The sequence below is a fragment of the Trifolium pratense genome, linkage group LG7, assembly GCF_020283565.1.
Source record: "Trifolium pratense cultivar HEN17-A07 linkage group LG7, ARS_RC_1.1, whole genome shotgun sequence".
Taxonomy (NCBI): Eukaryota; Viridiplantae; Streptophyta; class Magnoliopsida; order Fabales; family Fabaceae; genus Trifolium; species Trifolium pratense.
Genome location: NC_060065.1, coordinates 54,993,123 through 55,009,934, shown reverse-complemented (window position 1 = coordinate 55,009,934; position 16,812 = coordinate 54,993,123). Strand labels below are relative to the sequence as shown.

Sequence of the window (16,812 nt, the reverse complement as noted above, 5' to 3'; positions counted from 1 at the left end):
TTGTCAAACATACAATTTAATTTTAAGTTTTATCAATCATAATCACAATATAAATAAAATTTCATACATTAATTATATATATATATATATATCGATTTTTCTTTACAATAAAAAAAATGATCGAATCCAATATCTCATGCATACTATTCAATTTTTTTTCAACTAAACTAACCCTAATTGCTTTATATGATTTTTTGCTTTATGTAGCATAGTTTTGTAAAATGGTTATGTGATGTTTTACTTAATAACAATGGTTTCAGTGTATAACATCTTGGCACTAATGCCCATATGAAACCATTTAACTAAAATAATGGTTTCAGTGTATAACGCTATGAAACCATTTAACTAGACTAATGGTTTCAGTGTATAACATCTTGAACCAAATAACAAGACTAATGGTTTCAGTGTATAACGCTATGAAACCATTTAACTAGAATAATGGTTTCAGTGGATAACAGTATGAAACCATTTAACTAGACAAATGGTTTCAGTGTATAACATCTTGAAACCAATTAAAAGGACTAATGGTTTCAATGTATAACATCTTGCCACTAATGCTCATATAAAACCATTTAACTATAATAATGGTTTCAGTGTATAACAGTATCAAATCATTTAACTAGACAAATGGTTTCAGTGTATAACATCTTGAAACCAATTAACAAGACTAATGGTTTCAGTGTATAACATCTTGACACTAATGCTCATATAAAACCATTTAACTATAATAATGGTTTCGGTGTATAACGCCATGAAACCATTTAACTAGACTAATGGTTTCAGTGTATAACGGTATGAAACCATTTTTGCTGTGGAATGGTTTCAAAGAGTTGTTCTCCAAAAACATATTTAACCCTTAATAAAAATTGTGAAATAAATTTAAATTTTTAAGACGATATAAAACCGAAGAGAGTGAGGTATCCTCAACCGTTCCAAATAATTCAAAATACCCTAAATAAAATTTTGGGAAATTTTTATTAATATCTTATATTTATAAAAGCATATTTACCTCATTTAATTAACTAAAAATAGTTCCAGGTCTCAGAAAAATATCAAACCGGTCCCAAAATTCTCAGAAAATTATTTACTATTTTTATGTAAAAATAATAAAAAAATTTGGAGTCTCCTTGGCACCGCACGCGCCCCCACGCGCCTCCAGTGAGAGTGGGCGTGGACACGCGTCACTATTCATCATCTTCCTCACCCATTTTCTGCAGAAACGGGTCACGACGACCCGGTTCGTCGACCCGGTTCGTTCTCCCTCAATAATCAACTAAACTCGACGTTCTTTATACCGTTTTGATCGTCGTTCGATTTTATCAATGTTTCCGGTATTAGTTTTCGAAATCGGTGATCGAATCGCATGTAAAATGTGACCGAAATTGAGGAAGCAAAAATAGAAAGTTCTTTAGTTATGATTATTACATGTGTAAAATCATCTGATGGCTGTAAATGACTTATGCACCATACATAAGAAAAGACTTATGCATATTAACTATTGCCTTTCTAGCATATGTGTGAGTTATGCTAATGAAGACTTATTCACACTTTTATTTACTCATAGATTTTTTAATCTGTTAAATTAAACGATCGATTATTTACCCTTGATTCACTAGAGAATAGAGATAAAGTGAGTAATAACTTTCCTTATTTTAATTTAAAATGGAAACACCACAAAAATGAAACAGTGATTGTGTCGTGGAATAAACGCATTGATTGGTCCATTTCCAATCACTCGGATCGCCACAGAAACAATCCTGAGCCGTCGATAAACATACAATCAAACGCTCAAAATCACCTCCAGCGTAACATCCAACGCGGATCGCCAAGGTGTCATATAACTCATAACAAACACACTACTATATAATAACTCTTCCAACGATTCTTCAACTCACGTCACCACTACTCAAAATCTTCCATTTCCAACATCAAACCAATTTCGTAGCAAAAAATCTAGGGTTCATTTCCAAGCTCGAAAATGGACGCAAGCACAAAGACCAAGAAAGGTGCCGGAGGAAGAAAAGGCGGAGGTCCAAGGAAGAAGTCAGTAACCAGATCCACCAGAGCTGGTCTTCAATTCCCCGTCGGAAGAATCGGTCGTTACTTGAAGAAAGGTAGATATGCTCAGCGTGTTGGTACCGGAGCTCCGGTTTACTTAGCCGCTGTTCTTGAATATCTTGCTGCTGAGGTATATAAATCAATTTTCAATTCAATCACTATTATTTACTGATTTTGAATTTGGAACCCTAATTTTGAATCTGAAACCCTAATTTGTTTGTTTAGGTTCTTGAATTGGCTGGAAATGCTGCACGTGATAACAAGAAGAATAGGATAATCCCTAGACATGTGTTATTGGCTGTGAGGAATGATGAAGAGCTTGGAAAATTGCTTGCTGGTGTTACAATTGCTCATGGTGGTGTTCTTCCAAATATTAACCCAATTCTTTTGCCTAAGAAGACTGATAGATCTACTACTGCTAGTAAGGAGCCAAAGTCTCCAAAGGCTAAGAAATCTCCTAAGAAGGCTTAGATTAGGGTTCTGATTTGTGGTTGTTGAAATGTTGATGATGATGATGATGTTTATTTTGTGTGTATATCTGCTACGCTTTAATGCGTTTGAAATGTTGATGGAATTCTGATTTCTGTTTCGACTTTTAGTATTAATATGAACAATTCAGTAGAAATAATATTTTCTTCAATGTTTGTGGAGTTTAACTATTAGTATTTATGGAATTTAGAGAATTAGTATTTCTGTTAATATGAGCTGCATCTTAAATAATTGTACTTGTTGGTGGTTTTATTGGCTTATAAAGTTTTCAATTTGGTTATGAAGATAAAGTACAAACGTGTACTGAGTTGCATGTAATCATTGAGGAAGTTTAGTTAAAATATGCTAAATTAAGATTAAGATAAAGAAATGGTTTGTACTTTGTAATGGGATATGGTAAAGATTGCTGACGCATTTAAGAATGGCTTATTTTAGTTATCTTGGGTTGATCTGGGAGTCATTTTCTCTTTTCTTGACCAAGTTTGAAAGAATCTTAAGGTTATTCTGCTAGCCATGCCTAATTACATAATGAGTTGCTAACTTGATACTAATTATATGGATGGATGCTACAAGGAAATTGAGGTAAAATTCACATCGGCAAGATCCACTGGATGAGCTAAGGGTTGATTTTATTAGTGATAGAAAATTGGTGAAATGAGTGTTTAGAGGCTTTTGTGAATTTAACTAGGCCTTTCTAAGCAAACAATGTTTGAGGCTGGTTTCTGATGGAAGTAATTTCCATCATTGAAGTTGAGCTTATATTGAATTAGTTTTGCTCAGAGGAGCATGCTATGTGAAAAAAAGGGCAAACTGTTATGGAAAAGGTAGTTTGGTGGAGAATTGATAATACTGGAAGTAAAGATTAGCATGATAGTTTAGCTCCAAACTAGTCAGACTTCAGCATTTACATCTTGGTTTAAACCTTACAATGCAAGGCAGATCATTAGTATCCTCAAGGAGTTTGTCTTGTGTGCAGGAAATCGAGCTAAAATTCTCACCATAACGAAGCATATATGAAACATTACTACATTAGCTGTGGACTATGGTGTCCAGCAGTCGTGGAGAACAAAGTTTTGCAGTTGGCTTAAAAGGGCAGGGGATGGTTGTTTATGACAGCATGGGCAATTTTCTTATTAGTTTTGTAAGACATTTGAATTGTGTAGCTCTAACCTTTTAAGGTTGTTTACTAGAGGATACCCTAAAACTTTTTTGTTATCCAACTCTATGGACTAGACCACCAAAATTGGCACTAGAGGGATTTGAACTTGAGATATTTCCTTGAGAGGAGCACACTCCAAAGTCCAAAGCCAACACCACTAGACCCTAAAACTTAGATAGGTCATACCACAAATCAGCTAAATGATGCACCGTTATTTGTTTGGTTTTGTTTATTGAATGCAATTGTTTGCCTTCAAAAGAAAAAATGAGTTGCATCATGTGCAACTGAAATCATTTCAGCAAGACTAATCATATTTCAGTAACAGACTTGTGATTAAGGTTGAATTTAAAATGGAAGAGACTCTCTGCACCTCTGTTTTTTCCACTATACTTCAATTTTCGAAAAGTTTGTTATTGGATGGGTAATATTGTCCCAAAATATACATGGACAGAAAAATGGATATAAAGAAATTTCACATTCAGAAGAAAACTTGCAGAGAATTAAGGCGTAGTAGAAAATATGGAGGTGCGGAAAGTCACTCCCTTTAAAAATTGAAAGACTTCACTCGAGTTCCACAAAAGATTAATTAGTCACAAACAAGACTCTGTTAAGTTGGCCTAATTTTCTCATGTAGAAACATAGCCAGTTAACTTGTAAGTTAACAATCATGCCATCTTGCAGTACAAAAAAGTAAAAAAAACCCTACAATTTCAACTTTTAAACTATCTACAATGAATTATTGCAAATCTCTTGCATCGTAATTTCCAAAATGGATACTCATGTATTTGTAAAACATGATGTCCACAATTAGATAAGCTGAAGAATAAAACAATGGAGCTTTAAGCAATAACATACAGCTGATGTGCTTTGATCAAGTGTAACTTGACATCTCAATAAATGATCAGAAATACACAAGATTTGAGCATGGATAAAAATCACATATCACGAGTCCTTCGGTTTTGCAGGTTCAACAAAAATAATCCTTCCATCAACTATCTGCACCATGTAAGGAATATTAATCTACTGCTGGTATTATAAATCAATTCCAAAGAACAACATAAAGATGATATGAATCCCTGATGAAGATCAATTGAGATTATAAGTTATTGATTCACCAAATTTACAATATTAGTTATTGATTGACAGACTGCAGTGACCGCAAGAACTATTAATCGCAATGAATTGAAATCCAACTATTTGTTGGATTTCAAGTGTGAGTGGTTAAGTCCACATGGACTATGAATGGAAAGAATGTTGGATTGGATTTATAAGAGGTGACTCGTCAACATAATGGCTTAAGGTTTTGGATTGAGATGTTCTATGTCTAATACTCTTTATTGGTGGGTAGACCTATGCAACTAAAGGAAGATATCAAAGATGCGTTCATAACAAAACCTGTATCCAAAAACCCATCAAATCTACCCCATCATCGTAGCTGCAGCGACAAGGGATTCCCCATAACTTCCTTTGATAACATAATATAAATTATAACCATGTTTCCATTAATCAACAAAAAAAGCTTGTTCACAACACAAAGTAGCTTAAGAAACCAAAAAAACGAAGGCTAAACTAGAAAAACCAAAGTAAGGTTTTAAGACCCTATTTGAATAAACAACTTAATTAAGATTAAGAACTTTTTTGAAAACTTGGTATCCGGCCCTAGGACCAACAGATTAAGAACTTAAAAGTATAAACACTTATTATGGGATTAGGAGGAAGACCTCGTTTAGGTGGGGTTTTGTGTTTTGGTGTTTATTTTCGGTGTCCGCATATATACGGCACCGCTGTTATGTAATTCTGTTTTCATCGGTCTTGGTTCGTCTTGTGCAGAGACCCGATTATTAATATATTTGCCGTTTCAAAAAAGAAGTACTAAGTGGATTCCTAGCCTATAAAAGCCCGGCCAGAACCACACGTACTCCATCTGACTTGAAGATCTCGTGGAGAAAGATGTTATTTCTATAACAAAAGATAAAATAAATTCAAATTATTTTCATATAAGCTATTCGCACAAACTATTATGAAGAGCTTACGGAAATCAACTGAAAATAACTCATGAACATGTCATAAGCTATTTTCATAAGCTCACTTAAACACATGTTTATGCCAGTAGATAATCTCAAACAAAACAATTCAAACAACCCTAAATCACTAATCATTTAATTAATCAGGCATTTTAACAAACACATTCATGGCATATTATTCCGATTCTTACAAGCAATGCAAACCAATAAACAGATTTAAGAAAGAGACAATTACCCTTCCATTCAATGCTTTGATAGCTTTTTCAGCTTGAATTTCAGATTTGTAAGAAACAAAACCAAAACCTTTAGGCCTTTGAGTATTTGGGTCAATTATAAGTGTAGCTGCAAAAAAAAAACAGAATTGAACAACCAACATAACAGTGAGTGAGTCAGTAATAGCAAAGGGGGGTGAGAATAGAAAGAACAGACACAGACACAGACACAGACACACCTTCTGTAATTTCTCCGAATGGTGAGAACAAGGATTCGAACCTTTGTTTTGTAGTGTGAAATGATAACCCTGGAAAATGGAATGAAACAATGTTGAAATGGGAATTTGTTGAATTGAACGTAAATTGAAGGAGGGGAAGAAAACTAACTGTTGACAAATAGCTTTGTTCCGATTCTTTGAGACATTTTCAGAATGGGACTCGAACTCGATTGTTTTGCAGTTTGCACGAACAAGACAAGTTCAGCGTTAAGCGATTATTTATTTATTTTTTATAATATATTTTTTTCTTAAATGATAGAGTTGGTTGGAACACCGCATTATGTACAGGAGTTCGGGTTCAAAACCGAGACACTTCACTTATTCATATTTTCTAGCCACTAGGCTACTTGACAAAAAAAACAAAGAATGGTGCCCCAGTTCAAGGGCAGAGATCCGGGATCCCTCAAATTCAAAATCTGTTTTTTTTTACTACCAGGTCTAGACCAAGCCTTTAGAGTTGAAAATGTTAACATTTTAAAAATATTATTTTTAATGCAAAATTTACTATAATTTTTTTCTTGCAAATAATTTTTTTTGAGTTATCATGATATTGGTACGAAGTATTTACCACATTAACGATGACTAATCTTCGGCGGGGAATCTGTGGGGTACATAAGGTGAGGTTTCTCCTCCGAACCGAATTTTCTTCTTACGCATGAGACAGAAATCGAACTCCTGATCACATGCTTCAGCAGACCAAGATCCTTACCACTTTGACCATTTTCCTTGCAAATAATTGTTAGTCCATACTATAATTAATTTTTTAGTCATCAAATACAAATCTTAAGTTTTTAAATGATTTTTTGCAGGTTTAAAATATCATTTACTAAAATTTAGAATTTTTTAACATGAGATATATTAAATATAAATTTTTTGAACGATAAATTTGAGATAAAAGTAACGAAAATCATGATATAAAAATTAAATTTTGAGCTCGTTTTTGTAGAGAAACTTTGCATCATGTTTTTTTTTATCAAAATTTTCATGATGTTCTAAACATAAACATACATGCAAAAAAAATCATTAAAAAAACACATTAACTTAACACTTAACCTTAAGAACCGAAATTGAGTGCAAAATAATTTTTTATGGACTAAAAATATAATAAGAATTAAGTAAGAAATAATCTTTAAAGATCTCTATATTGTATGGACCAAGAACATATTTAAGGTTAAAATCAACAATTGATTGAATGAAAATAGATAAAATTATAAATAAGGTTATTTAAATAAAGGATAAAATTAAAGAAAAAATTACACCAAAATTTGCTATTTTTCTATAAATAAAATTAGATATCCCATTTATATTTATATAATACATGTAATAATAATAGTGAATAAGATAAATAAAAATAATCATAATAATAATATATTGGTCAAATCATTTAAGTTTGGCAATTATTATTTTTTGATAAAATTTTGGTAATAATTTAGATTTAATTTATTATTTACTCTAATACAAAATTAAATTAATTAGCTCATTAAGGCAAATTTTGTTTTTTTTTTTTGGTTTTTGCATAGGCGAAATAACAAAGTCATTATAATTTATAAACTCACAAAATTTATAAACTCACAAACAAAGAGCCGAGATTCGAATTTCGATCCTGACGTCCGACAATTTAGGCATTTTTTTTCCGGTTGAGTTTAAATTTGTGGACTATTAAGCCAAATTTTTAAAAAATACAAAATATTATTCCTCTCTTCATTAAAAAAAAAAACTACTACAAAATATTTGACTTACCTTAATCATTAAGAACGCATGCGATTATGTCCTAAATTGTTAGATTTATTTGTTTTGGGTACATTAATAGTAGATTTATTTCTTAACAAAAAAATAAAAAATAGTAGATTTATTTTATCACTATATAAAGAGATTTTCAGACGTGTATCTGAAAAAAAAGAAAGAAGAGATTTTGAGCCGAGAAAAAAGGGTGGAAAAGTTTGAGAAATAGGTATGCACTTTTCTCCAAAATTTCTTATTTTCTCTGTCTTTGTCTTTGTTTTTTCTACTCTTTTCACACTATATAGTACTGTGTTTTTTTTTGCACCAAGGAAAGCTTTCTCCATAAGTAACCATAAGCATTTCGTTTCCGATTTTCGATCCTCTGTTAAAATGTTTGCACGATTATCAGATCCAAAATCTTAAACCATGGTGTTCTAGCCAATTTAGTTTTTATATTTAAAAAGAAATAAAAAGTCAAGCATCTTTGATTTCCCTCTAAAAAAAATTGATTTTTTTTTTATTTTTTTATTTTATGGTGATAGGAATCAATTTAATTTTGTTGCAATTTCATTGATTGATTGAAAGTTGATGGCTCGTCGTGAGCATTATGATCACCTCATAAAGCTTCTTTTGATCGGCGATAGTGGTAAGTTACTCCTCAACTCTTTCTCTCATGTTTTCTCAAGTTTTTCGAAATAACACAATATTCATTCAATTTGTTTTGCATCCGTCAATTTCAATTTGTTAATTTTAGTAGTTACAATTTAAGCCCCTTTATACATAGAGGTGACATGAAAGCTACGGGACAACCCTTATAATGTTTAACATAGGTAAGTTGATGGGACAACCCTTAATGTTTAACATAGCACGTCAATGTGGGTAATATCTGAAGTTGATAGAACTTGGAAGGATGAAATTGACCGACGTAGAACAATTTCAAGGACTGTTGTACTATTTCGAAAAATTCAGGGACTAAATTGATGGATGACTATAAATTCAGAACTAAATTGTCTATTCACTCATTTTATTATATGTATCATGTCATGTGTGTGAATGTTATTCTTTTCCTTATGACAAACATCAAGAGTTTTTAGTAGTTGAATTTGTGTTAGTGAGGCAAATGTACTTAGTTTTAGAATTGAATATTTTCATGATGCACTTTGAGCAAGGTTAAATGCAATTATGTTGTCATGGATTTCAAATGAGAATATCCTTTGAACCTAGTTAGAAAATGTTACTCACTCAAACATGATATATGTCATAGTTCCATCCACCCTATCCCATTGTGTTGTTTTTTTGTTAGTAGATGAATATGATAAAAGATTAATACTAAACTATAAAGACATGAAACCAACAATAGTGTTTGAGCCTAGCAAAAGGGACAAGTTCTCGACGACGTGACAAACCACAGTTCAAATCTCTGCGGAAGAGTCAGCCACATCTAGTACGCAAGGACTCCTCAAACATGATTGCGTATGATAAGAAGAGACCTAAGAGTATAGTAGTTATCAGAGTACAAGTGGTGCTTTGGTGCACAAATTCCTTAATTCGCCATTTTGACACGATCATCGTGTGTTATTCTTGATTGCAGGTGTTGGAAAGAGTTCTCTTCTTCTACGCTTCTCTGATAGTGTGTTTGAAACAAGTTATATTACTACCTTAGGGTAAGTTTTTCATGATTAAGGTGTAGAGTTTTAGAATCTTGTATGTGAGAATGTTCCCTAAATCACAAGGTCTTCTTCCTCTTGCAGCATTGATTTTAAAAATAGAATCATAGAGTTGGATGGAAAAAAGATTATGCTGCAAATTTGGGATACTGCAGGTCAAGAGCGGTTCCGAACAATTACAACCGGTAAAATTTAAATTTCTTTTTGAGCGAGAGTATTTGTCTTGTCAAGTACTCCACCCGGTTTTAAATACAAGTAAAAAGTTGGATGTATCTGGTCTAAATTTTGACGAAATACATTTGACTTTTCGCTTATATTTAAAACCAGAGGAAGTAGTTTATTGAGTCAAACCTTAACTGATTTCCTTTTCTAATTCAGCTTACTATCGCGGTGCTATGGGCATATTGCTAGTCTATGATGTTACAAATGAATCTTCATTTAACAGTAAAGTTTCCACCTTATGCTTTGGTTTAAAAGTTGGAGAGCTGTGTTTTCTTCTTGAAAAGCTTTCTCATATGGAATATTTACCCACCTTATGCTAATTAATTTCAGATATCAGGAGTTGGATTAGTAGCATTGAGCAACATTCTAAAGACAATATTATAAACAAAATACTGGTTGGGAACAAAGCTGACATGGATGAAAGGAAAAGGGTATGCAAACATTGAGAACCTTTCTTGTCAAGATCATGAGTGTTATAAACATGAATCATAATTCATACTATGATCATATACAATAATATTATTTAAACATGAAATTAGTGACACCATATATAACATTGTGTATGTTTATCTCTGTCTCTCTTGTATATTTTATCTTTATACTTCATACATATTTCAAAAATATAAACAAAAAACAAAGGACACTGTATTTGACATCAATATTATGATGTCCAAACATCATTTCTCATCATATCATATATGTATACAAAACTAACCACATTTGCATAAAACCACGTGAGCTGGTTTGGTGGTGAAGACTTGAGAGTTGAGACCTTGTAGTGTGCTCCTCTCAATGTCTCAGGTTCAAATCCTCTTAGCGCCACGTTCTGTGTTGAGTTAGTCTATTAAGAGTAAAACTCTGGCTTCAATTGGGCCTATCGCTAGTAGATGATAGGATTGATATCCCTCAGATCAGTCGATCCTTGAATCGGATACTGAGTCTTCAAAAGAAAAAAACCAAAACTACTCATTTTCCTTTGCGCTTCCCCATACATATTAGCTGAAGCTATTTTTCTTTCTCTTCTAACTCTATGTTTGTTTGCCAATCCTTAATCTTGAACATACATACATGTTCCATGATGTTGGAATAACATTTATAAAATTTTGTATTTCTCTCTAGGTGGTGCCTTTCTCCAAGGGCAAAGCACTAGCAAATGAGTATGGAATCAAATTCTTTGAAACAGTAAGTGATACATAAAAATATATAAACTTCCTTAAGTTTTTTGCTATTATTGCAAACTGAAGGTTTTCTGTTGCAGAGTGCAAAGACAAGTCAAAATGTCAATGAAGCTTTCTTCTCAATTGCAAGGGATATAAAACAAAGGCTTCCGGACATTGATTCTACGAAAACGGTATTTGAACTTTCTCTTCCCTGAACTCATGGACTAGTTGATAGCGTTTATAGACCAAATACATCAATTATTCAGTGATTCTGAAAAGTGGACTTTTGTTTATAATTGTGGCCGGAGACCCGGAGTAGTAGTTCTTTGTTCATGAAGTTGAATGTCTGTTTTTACATTGCAGCCAACAAGATTTCGAATCAACAAACAAGATAAGGCAACTTCAAAACACGGTGCACAGAAGTCGGCATGCTGTGGTTGAGGAAGCAGAATTGTTATTCAAGATCAAGAAGGAAAATACTTGTATGATGATATTGATGATTAACTATGTTTTGTGTTTTTTAAACTTATCATTCTTTCATATGATTTATTTCTTTTCTAGAAGTAAATTAAACTAAATTTAAATGAAAATGTGATTGTGTCATTTCCCCTAAGTTGTTTCATTGGGACATAATCACACTGATATTCTTTAGAGTTTATGAAAATTATACTGACCTTATTCTTGTTTTAATAAAATACAATAGTTATCATTTTATTTTAATCTTGTTTGTGTTTCTTTATAATGATATGTCAAAAGAAACATACCACGAAATTTTAATTACATAAAAATGTTTTAAGAAACAGCCGGAAAGACACACTCGCTATTGTAAAATTGTTTCAATAGTTTGAAGGTTCAATTGAGAAATTTTATGATTTAATTCAATATAAAAAGTTTTTCATCGGTTGTCCACAATTTCTAATTTAAATGACAAAAATGTCGAAATTGTTATGTCAAATGCTATGACCAGAATTCAAACCTCGACTCATTTACTTATCTATGAGTTTTCAACAAACTATTGCCATTTCATCTATATGCAAAATAAAAGTTTTTCATTTGTTTGATTATTGAGATTTTAAAAAAAAAATTTAAAAAACCAGAACCAAAATATTTTTGATTGGTTTGGAGATTTTGTTTCACCCTCTTTGAGAGAAATGAAACTATAAATAAGTGGAGTCGAAGCGTTTTGGATTACCATATTATTATAAATACAAGCCGTTAGTGGTGAGACACATTATCTGAATTCTTTCATCTCAACTGAATTTTTTTCATACATAGAAGCAACCATAAATTGAACCCTAACCATTTGTTTAAGGAGTTCAAAACTCTTACCTATTCATTATTAGTTCACAAGTTATAAATGAAAACAAAATCTTATTGTCAAAAAATAAATAAAATAGAAAATCTTTTTAATTTACTGATTAGTAGGAATCTGTCAAAGAAAAAAGGTAATATGTACGATTATTTCCTAAAATATCATATTGTATTTACTAATATAAAAATACAAGTCTAGAAAAACGACAAAGAGACTACTCTAAGACAAGACAAGAACAAGGTATGCGTTTTTCTACTCCTTTTCTACTGTTTACGATGCTTACATGATGTATATGATGTTCATACTTTAGTACTGTGTTTTGTTTCTTTGGAGAAACTTCGTACTACCATGTTTTTTGCACTTAAATATATAATGCTTCTTTTTTATGCTGATAGGAATCAATATAATTTGTTGCAATATCATTGATTGAAAGTTAATTAATGGCTTCTCATCATCGGAGATTGGTAACCGAGGATTATGATTACCTCATGAAGATTCTTTTGATCGGCGACAGTGGTAAGTTACTCACTCCTCTTCCTCAAACTTCATACCGTCGAACAATTCATGACTATCTGATCATGATTCTAAAAACAATATATTTTGGTTATTTAGAGAAATGGATTCATTTAGCCTATAAATTTATTGTTGGCCAGAAAACATGGTAGGTCACAGGTGTAGTTTATGAAATATATTGAGTAAATCGGAGCTTGTGAAGTTGTCGCGAGGTTTTCCCTTGCGATAAGTAGCAATTTCCTTTTCTTTAACTACAATTACTAACCTTTGAACTCTAGACTATATATCCAATCACAATTCTAAAAAGGAAGCATATTTTGGTTTTTTTAAACTAAAATTACTAAATTTAAACTCTAGACTATTCGATCTCAATCAAACAGTTACAGATCCCTGATTGTATGACTGCATGCAATCGATGACTGACTGCAAGAAAATCCAATGTCGTATTCTTCTTTTCTTTACTATGCCACATAGTTCCATTCGCTCTCCCTTTGTAATACGAGGTTTTGGTAAAATTGAACCGAACTGATATAAAGGTTTGGTGCACTAGTTATGTGGTTTCAAATCGAATAAAATTTTCCTTTACAAAAAACCATAAACTTTTTGTAGCCGAATTGATGCTTTGTGAACCGAATTGTACCAAATTGTTATTATTTAATTGTAAACTAGAAAAAGCGGCAGTGTTGGGCCTAGCGAAATAGACTAGTTCTCGAAAACGCGACAAACCACAATTCAAATTCTTGCAGGAAGAGGCAGCCACATTTGGTAACTCCTCAAACATGATTGCATGTGATAAGAGGAGACCTATATGATGTTTTGTGTACAAAATTACTTAATTTTCCAGTTTGCCATGATCATTGTATGTTATTATTGATTGCAGGTGTTGGAAAGAGTTCACTTCTTCTACGATTCTCTAATAATACTTTCACAACTAGTTTTATTTCAACTATAGGGTGAGTTTTTCATGATTTAGATATAGTTTGTTAGAATTTTCCTTAAATCACAAGGTCTTCTTTCATGGGTGCAGCATTGATTTTAAAGTTAGAACCATAGAGCTTGATGGAAAACAGATCAAGCTACAAATTTGGGATACTGCAGGTCAGGAGAAGTTCCGAACAATTACAACCGGTAAGATTTACATTTCTTGTTTGTCAAGTATTCTATCCGGTCTTAAATATATAAGCAAAAAATCAAATATATTTAAGACCGGAGGAAGTAGGTTATTTTGAGTCAAACATTGACTTGATTTGCTTTTCGAATTTAGCTTACTATCGCGGTGCTATGGGAGTATTGCTAGTCTATGATGTTACCGATGAATCTTCATTTAACAGTAAAGTTTCTATCCCATGCTTTGGTTTAACAATGAAGGATTTGTCACATGGAATATTCACCAAGTTTATGTTAATTTCAGATATTAGTAATTGGATTAGTAGCATTGAGCAAAATTCTTCGGACACTATTGTAAACAAAATACTGGTTGGGAACAAAGCTGACATGGATGAAAGCACAAGAGTATGCAAACAATAAGAACATTTCTTGAATTCTTGTTATGAGTGTTATAAAACTTAAATTTATGTTTCATATTCACATAACATGAATCATTCATAATATGATCATATATGTATACAAAACTAGTAACACATTCCAAATCATCTCTTTCTGATTTTATGTCAAATTTGATATGATATTTTTGTGAAAAAGTTTATAAAATTTTGTATTTCTCTCTAGGTGGTGCCTTTCACCAAGGGTCAAGCACTAGCAAATGAGTATGGAATCAAATTCTTTGAAACAGTAAGTGATTTATACTTAAAAATGTGGAAACTTTCTTAAGTTTTTTGCTATTATTGCATACTGAAGATTTTCTGTTGTAGAGTGCAAAGACTAATCGAAATGTCGAAGAAGCTTTCGTCACAATTGCAAGGGATATAAAACAAAGGATTCCAGACAATATTAAGCCAATGGTATTTAAACTTTCTCTTCCTTGAATTCATGGATAAGTTGAGTTGTCAAAAAGTTGATGTATCAGATTCAAAATTTGGACTAGATACATAAACTTTTGTTGACCAGACTTTTTCTTATATTTAGAAACGAAGGTAGTGTAGCTCTTTGTTTATGAAGTTGAATGTCTGTTTTCACATTGCAGCCTACAAGAATCATAATCAACGAACAAGATAAGCCAACTGAAACACACGATGAACAAAAGTCGGCATGCTGTGGTTGAGGAAGCAGAATTGCTGTACAAGATCAAGAAGGAGGAAAATACATGTATGGATGATATTGATGATGACATTTGTTTTGTGTTTAACCTTGTTATTCTTTCATGATTTTTTTCTAGTAGTGAACTAATCCAAATTTAAAAGACAAGGTTATTGTGTCATCGCCCCTTTTCGTTGCGCGACATAATCCAATAGTCATTGATTTTTTTGAAGGGTTAATTGCCATGACAATAGTCCAAGAATTATTTCATTCTAAAAAAACAAATCAAATTAATTGGAATAGAAGTATCATAAGAAGTAAAAGATTGCAAACAAATGAAACAATATTCATAACAAGTGTCCTAGTTTGAGCTTAAGATCATAGTTCTAAAATCTAATTTACAGTTCCTATACTCTTATCGTAATATCAAAGTTTGCAGCGTAACTACAATCGTAACAATTAACTTCAAGCTCTAAGTCCAAGCAATACCATTTTCTAACGGTGTCAAATTCAAGTCGAAACAAAAATTCAACTTTACACAATGATCCTTTGAACTTTTCATGATAGAAAAAGTATTATGTTTTCTCATGTGGCCACCAAGAGCTTGTCCAATAGAAAACTCAAGTCCACAAATAGGGCATGGATGCATCTTTGATTTCATTGTTGGTAATAACTTGTGCATAAGTTTTGGTCTCTTGTGACTTGCTCTATGACCACCTAAAGCTTGAAAAGAAGAGAATTCCTTGTTGCATGTTTTGCATTTAAAACCACATTCTTTCAATGATTTTGTTTCTTCACTTTCACCAACTTTGGTTAGTAGCATCAAACAATTTAACTTACCCTTTTCTTCTCTACCTCTCTTCATATGGCTATGTAACTATGTTTGTATAGTAGGCTACTAGGCTTAATTTCTTTGATATAATGTACAAATTATAAGGTAAAAAGTCCACAAACAAGATTGTTTAGATTTTAGATGAAATTTTCTTAGTATATATAATGTAGAAATTAATTATGAGAATTTGAAAGCATTACACACACATTGATATAGACAGGTTCTGAGCATATGTGAGGAAGGTGCCTATGACTTAGTTATGAGTACGACTCTTAGGAGTTACGCGGATAGAGTGGAAGAAATAATTTATGTTTTTCCTCAGTGATTAAGGAAATATCGTAGTTTATTAGTCTTTTTTTTTTTTATTTAATTTTTTCATTAACTTTCTGATTTATAGGAGAATAGAATCCGATAATCTTCTGCGATTTGTCCCAACGATTCATTTTAAGAGAGTTCATTAATCATTTGAGCTCGTTAACGCGCGACCCGTGCCATTGCCCGAGAATGTTACTTGTAAGTACTTATAGTATTAATCAATTTCACTAAAAAAATGTGAGAGAAATAGAGAAGGAATGTGTAATGTGAACCGAGGTTTGTGGGCCTAGCTATAGGAATATTTGTTGGATTTGTAGACTTGTGATGTTGTTGGTTGGGATAATTGCCAAAGCAAAGCGTGTGTCGTAGAGAGTCAAGTAACATAGTGAACGGATCCACTACGCTCAACTAAATTCCTTTCGCTTTCACATGTTCACATTCTGCTCAATCAAGTCCAAATCATTTTCAGAAATTGATCTTTTGGTCACTCACAAGTTTTTCAAAATTGCCCTTTAAATTGGGGACGTCTGAGCATATGAGTGGATTTAATTCAGTGACGGAGTAAGAAAAATTATAGAATTTAAGCAAAATTTCACATGTGTAATATATAAATAATTCAAAAAAAGAATCTCAATTTAAACCTCTAAAAATTT

General features: G+C 32.2%; 4 protein-coding genes across 4 annotated transcripts; 3 read left to right on the top strand and 1 right to left on the bottom strand.

Moving 5' to 3' along the window:
* The first annotated feature begins 1,882 nt into the window (after nucleotides 1-1,882).
* LOC123897364 (probable histone H2A.2) lies at nucleotides 1,883-2,714 on the top strand. Its single transcript, XM_045947968.1, has 2 exons — nucleotides 1,883-2,188; nucleotides 2,284-2,714. The coding sequence occupies exons 1-2, from the start codon at nucleotides 1,979-1,981 to the stop codon at nucleotides 2,527-2,529; spliced, it is 456 nt and encodes a 151-aa protein (XP_045803924.1). The 5' UTR covers nucleotides 1,883-1,978; the 3' UTR covers nucleotides 2,530-2,714.
* A 1,319-nt stretch (nucleotides 2,715-4,033) lies between these two features.
* On the bottom strand, nucleotides 4,034-6,446 carry LOC123897361 (organelle RRM domain-containing protein 6, chloroplastic-like). The gene is made up of 4 exons (XM_045947965.1): nucleotides 6,330-6,446; nucleotides 6,182-6,250; nucleotides 5,966-6,072; nucleotides 4,034-4,702 (listed from the first exon to the last, which is right to left on the bottom strand). Exons 1-4 carry the CDS (start codon nucleotides 6,364-6,366, stop codon nucleotides 4,649-4,651), a joined length of 267 nt encoding a protein of 88 aa, XP_045803921.1. The 5' UTR covers nucleotides 6,367-6,446; the 3' UTR covers nucleotides 4,034-4,648.
* Nucleotides 6,447-8,129: 1,683 nt separating this feature from the next.
* LOC123898898 (ras-related protein RABE1c-like) lies at nucleotides 8,130-11,614 on the top strand. Its single transcript, XM_045949930.1, has 9 exons — nucleotides 8,130-8,171; nucleotides 8,485-8,588; nucleotides 9,534-9,606; nucleotides 9,694-9,794; nucleotides 9,988-10,053; nucleotides 10,162-10,262; nucleotides 10,951-11,013; nucleotides 11,090-11,182; nucleotides 11,355-11,614. Exons 2-9 carry the CDS (start codon nucleotides 8,531-8,533, stop codon nucleotides 11,430-11,432), a joined length of 633 nt encoding a protein of 210 aa, XP_045805886.1. The 5' UTR covers nucleotides 8,130-8,171; nucleotides 8,485-8,530; the 3' UTR covers nucleotides 11,433-11,614.
* Nucleotides 11,615-12,624: 1,010 nt separating this feature from the next.
* Nucleotides 12,625-15,463, top strand: LOC123898897 (ras-related protein RABE1a-like). Its single transcript, XM_045949928.1, has 8 exons — nucleotides 12,625-12,819; nucleotides 13,697-13,769; nucleotides 13,844-13,944; nucleotides 14,081-14,146; nucleotides 14,228-14,328; nucleotides 14,545-14,607; nucleotides 14,688-14,777; nucleotides 14,960-15,463. Exons 1-8 carry the CDS (start codon nucleotides 12,744-12,746, stop codon nucleotides 15,035-15,037), a joined length of 648 nt encoding a protein of 215 aa, XP_045805884.1. The 5' UTR covers nucleotides 12,625-12,743; the 3' UTR covers nucleotides 15,038-15,463.
* Nucleotides 15,464-16,812: the final 1,349 nt, after the last annotated feature.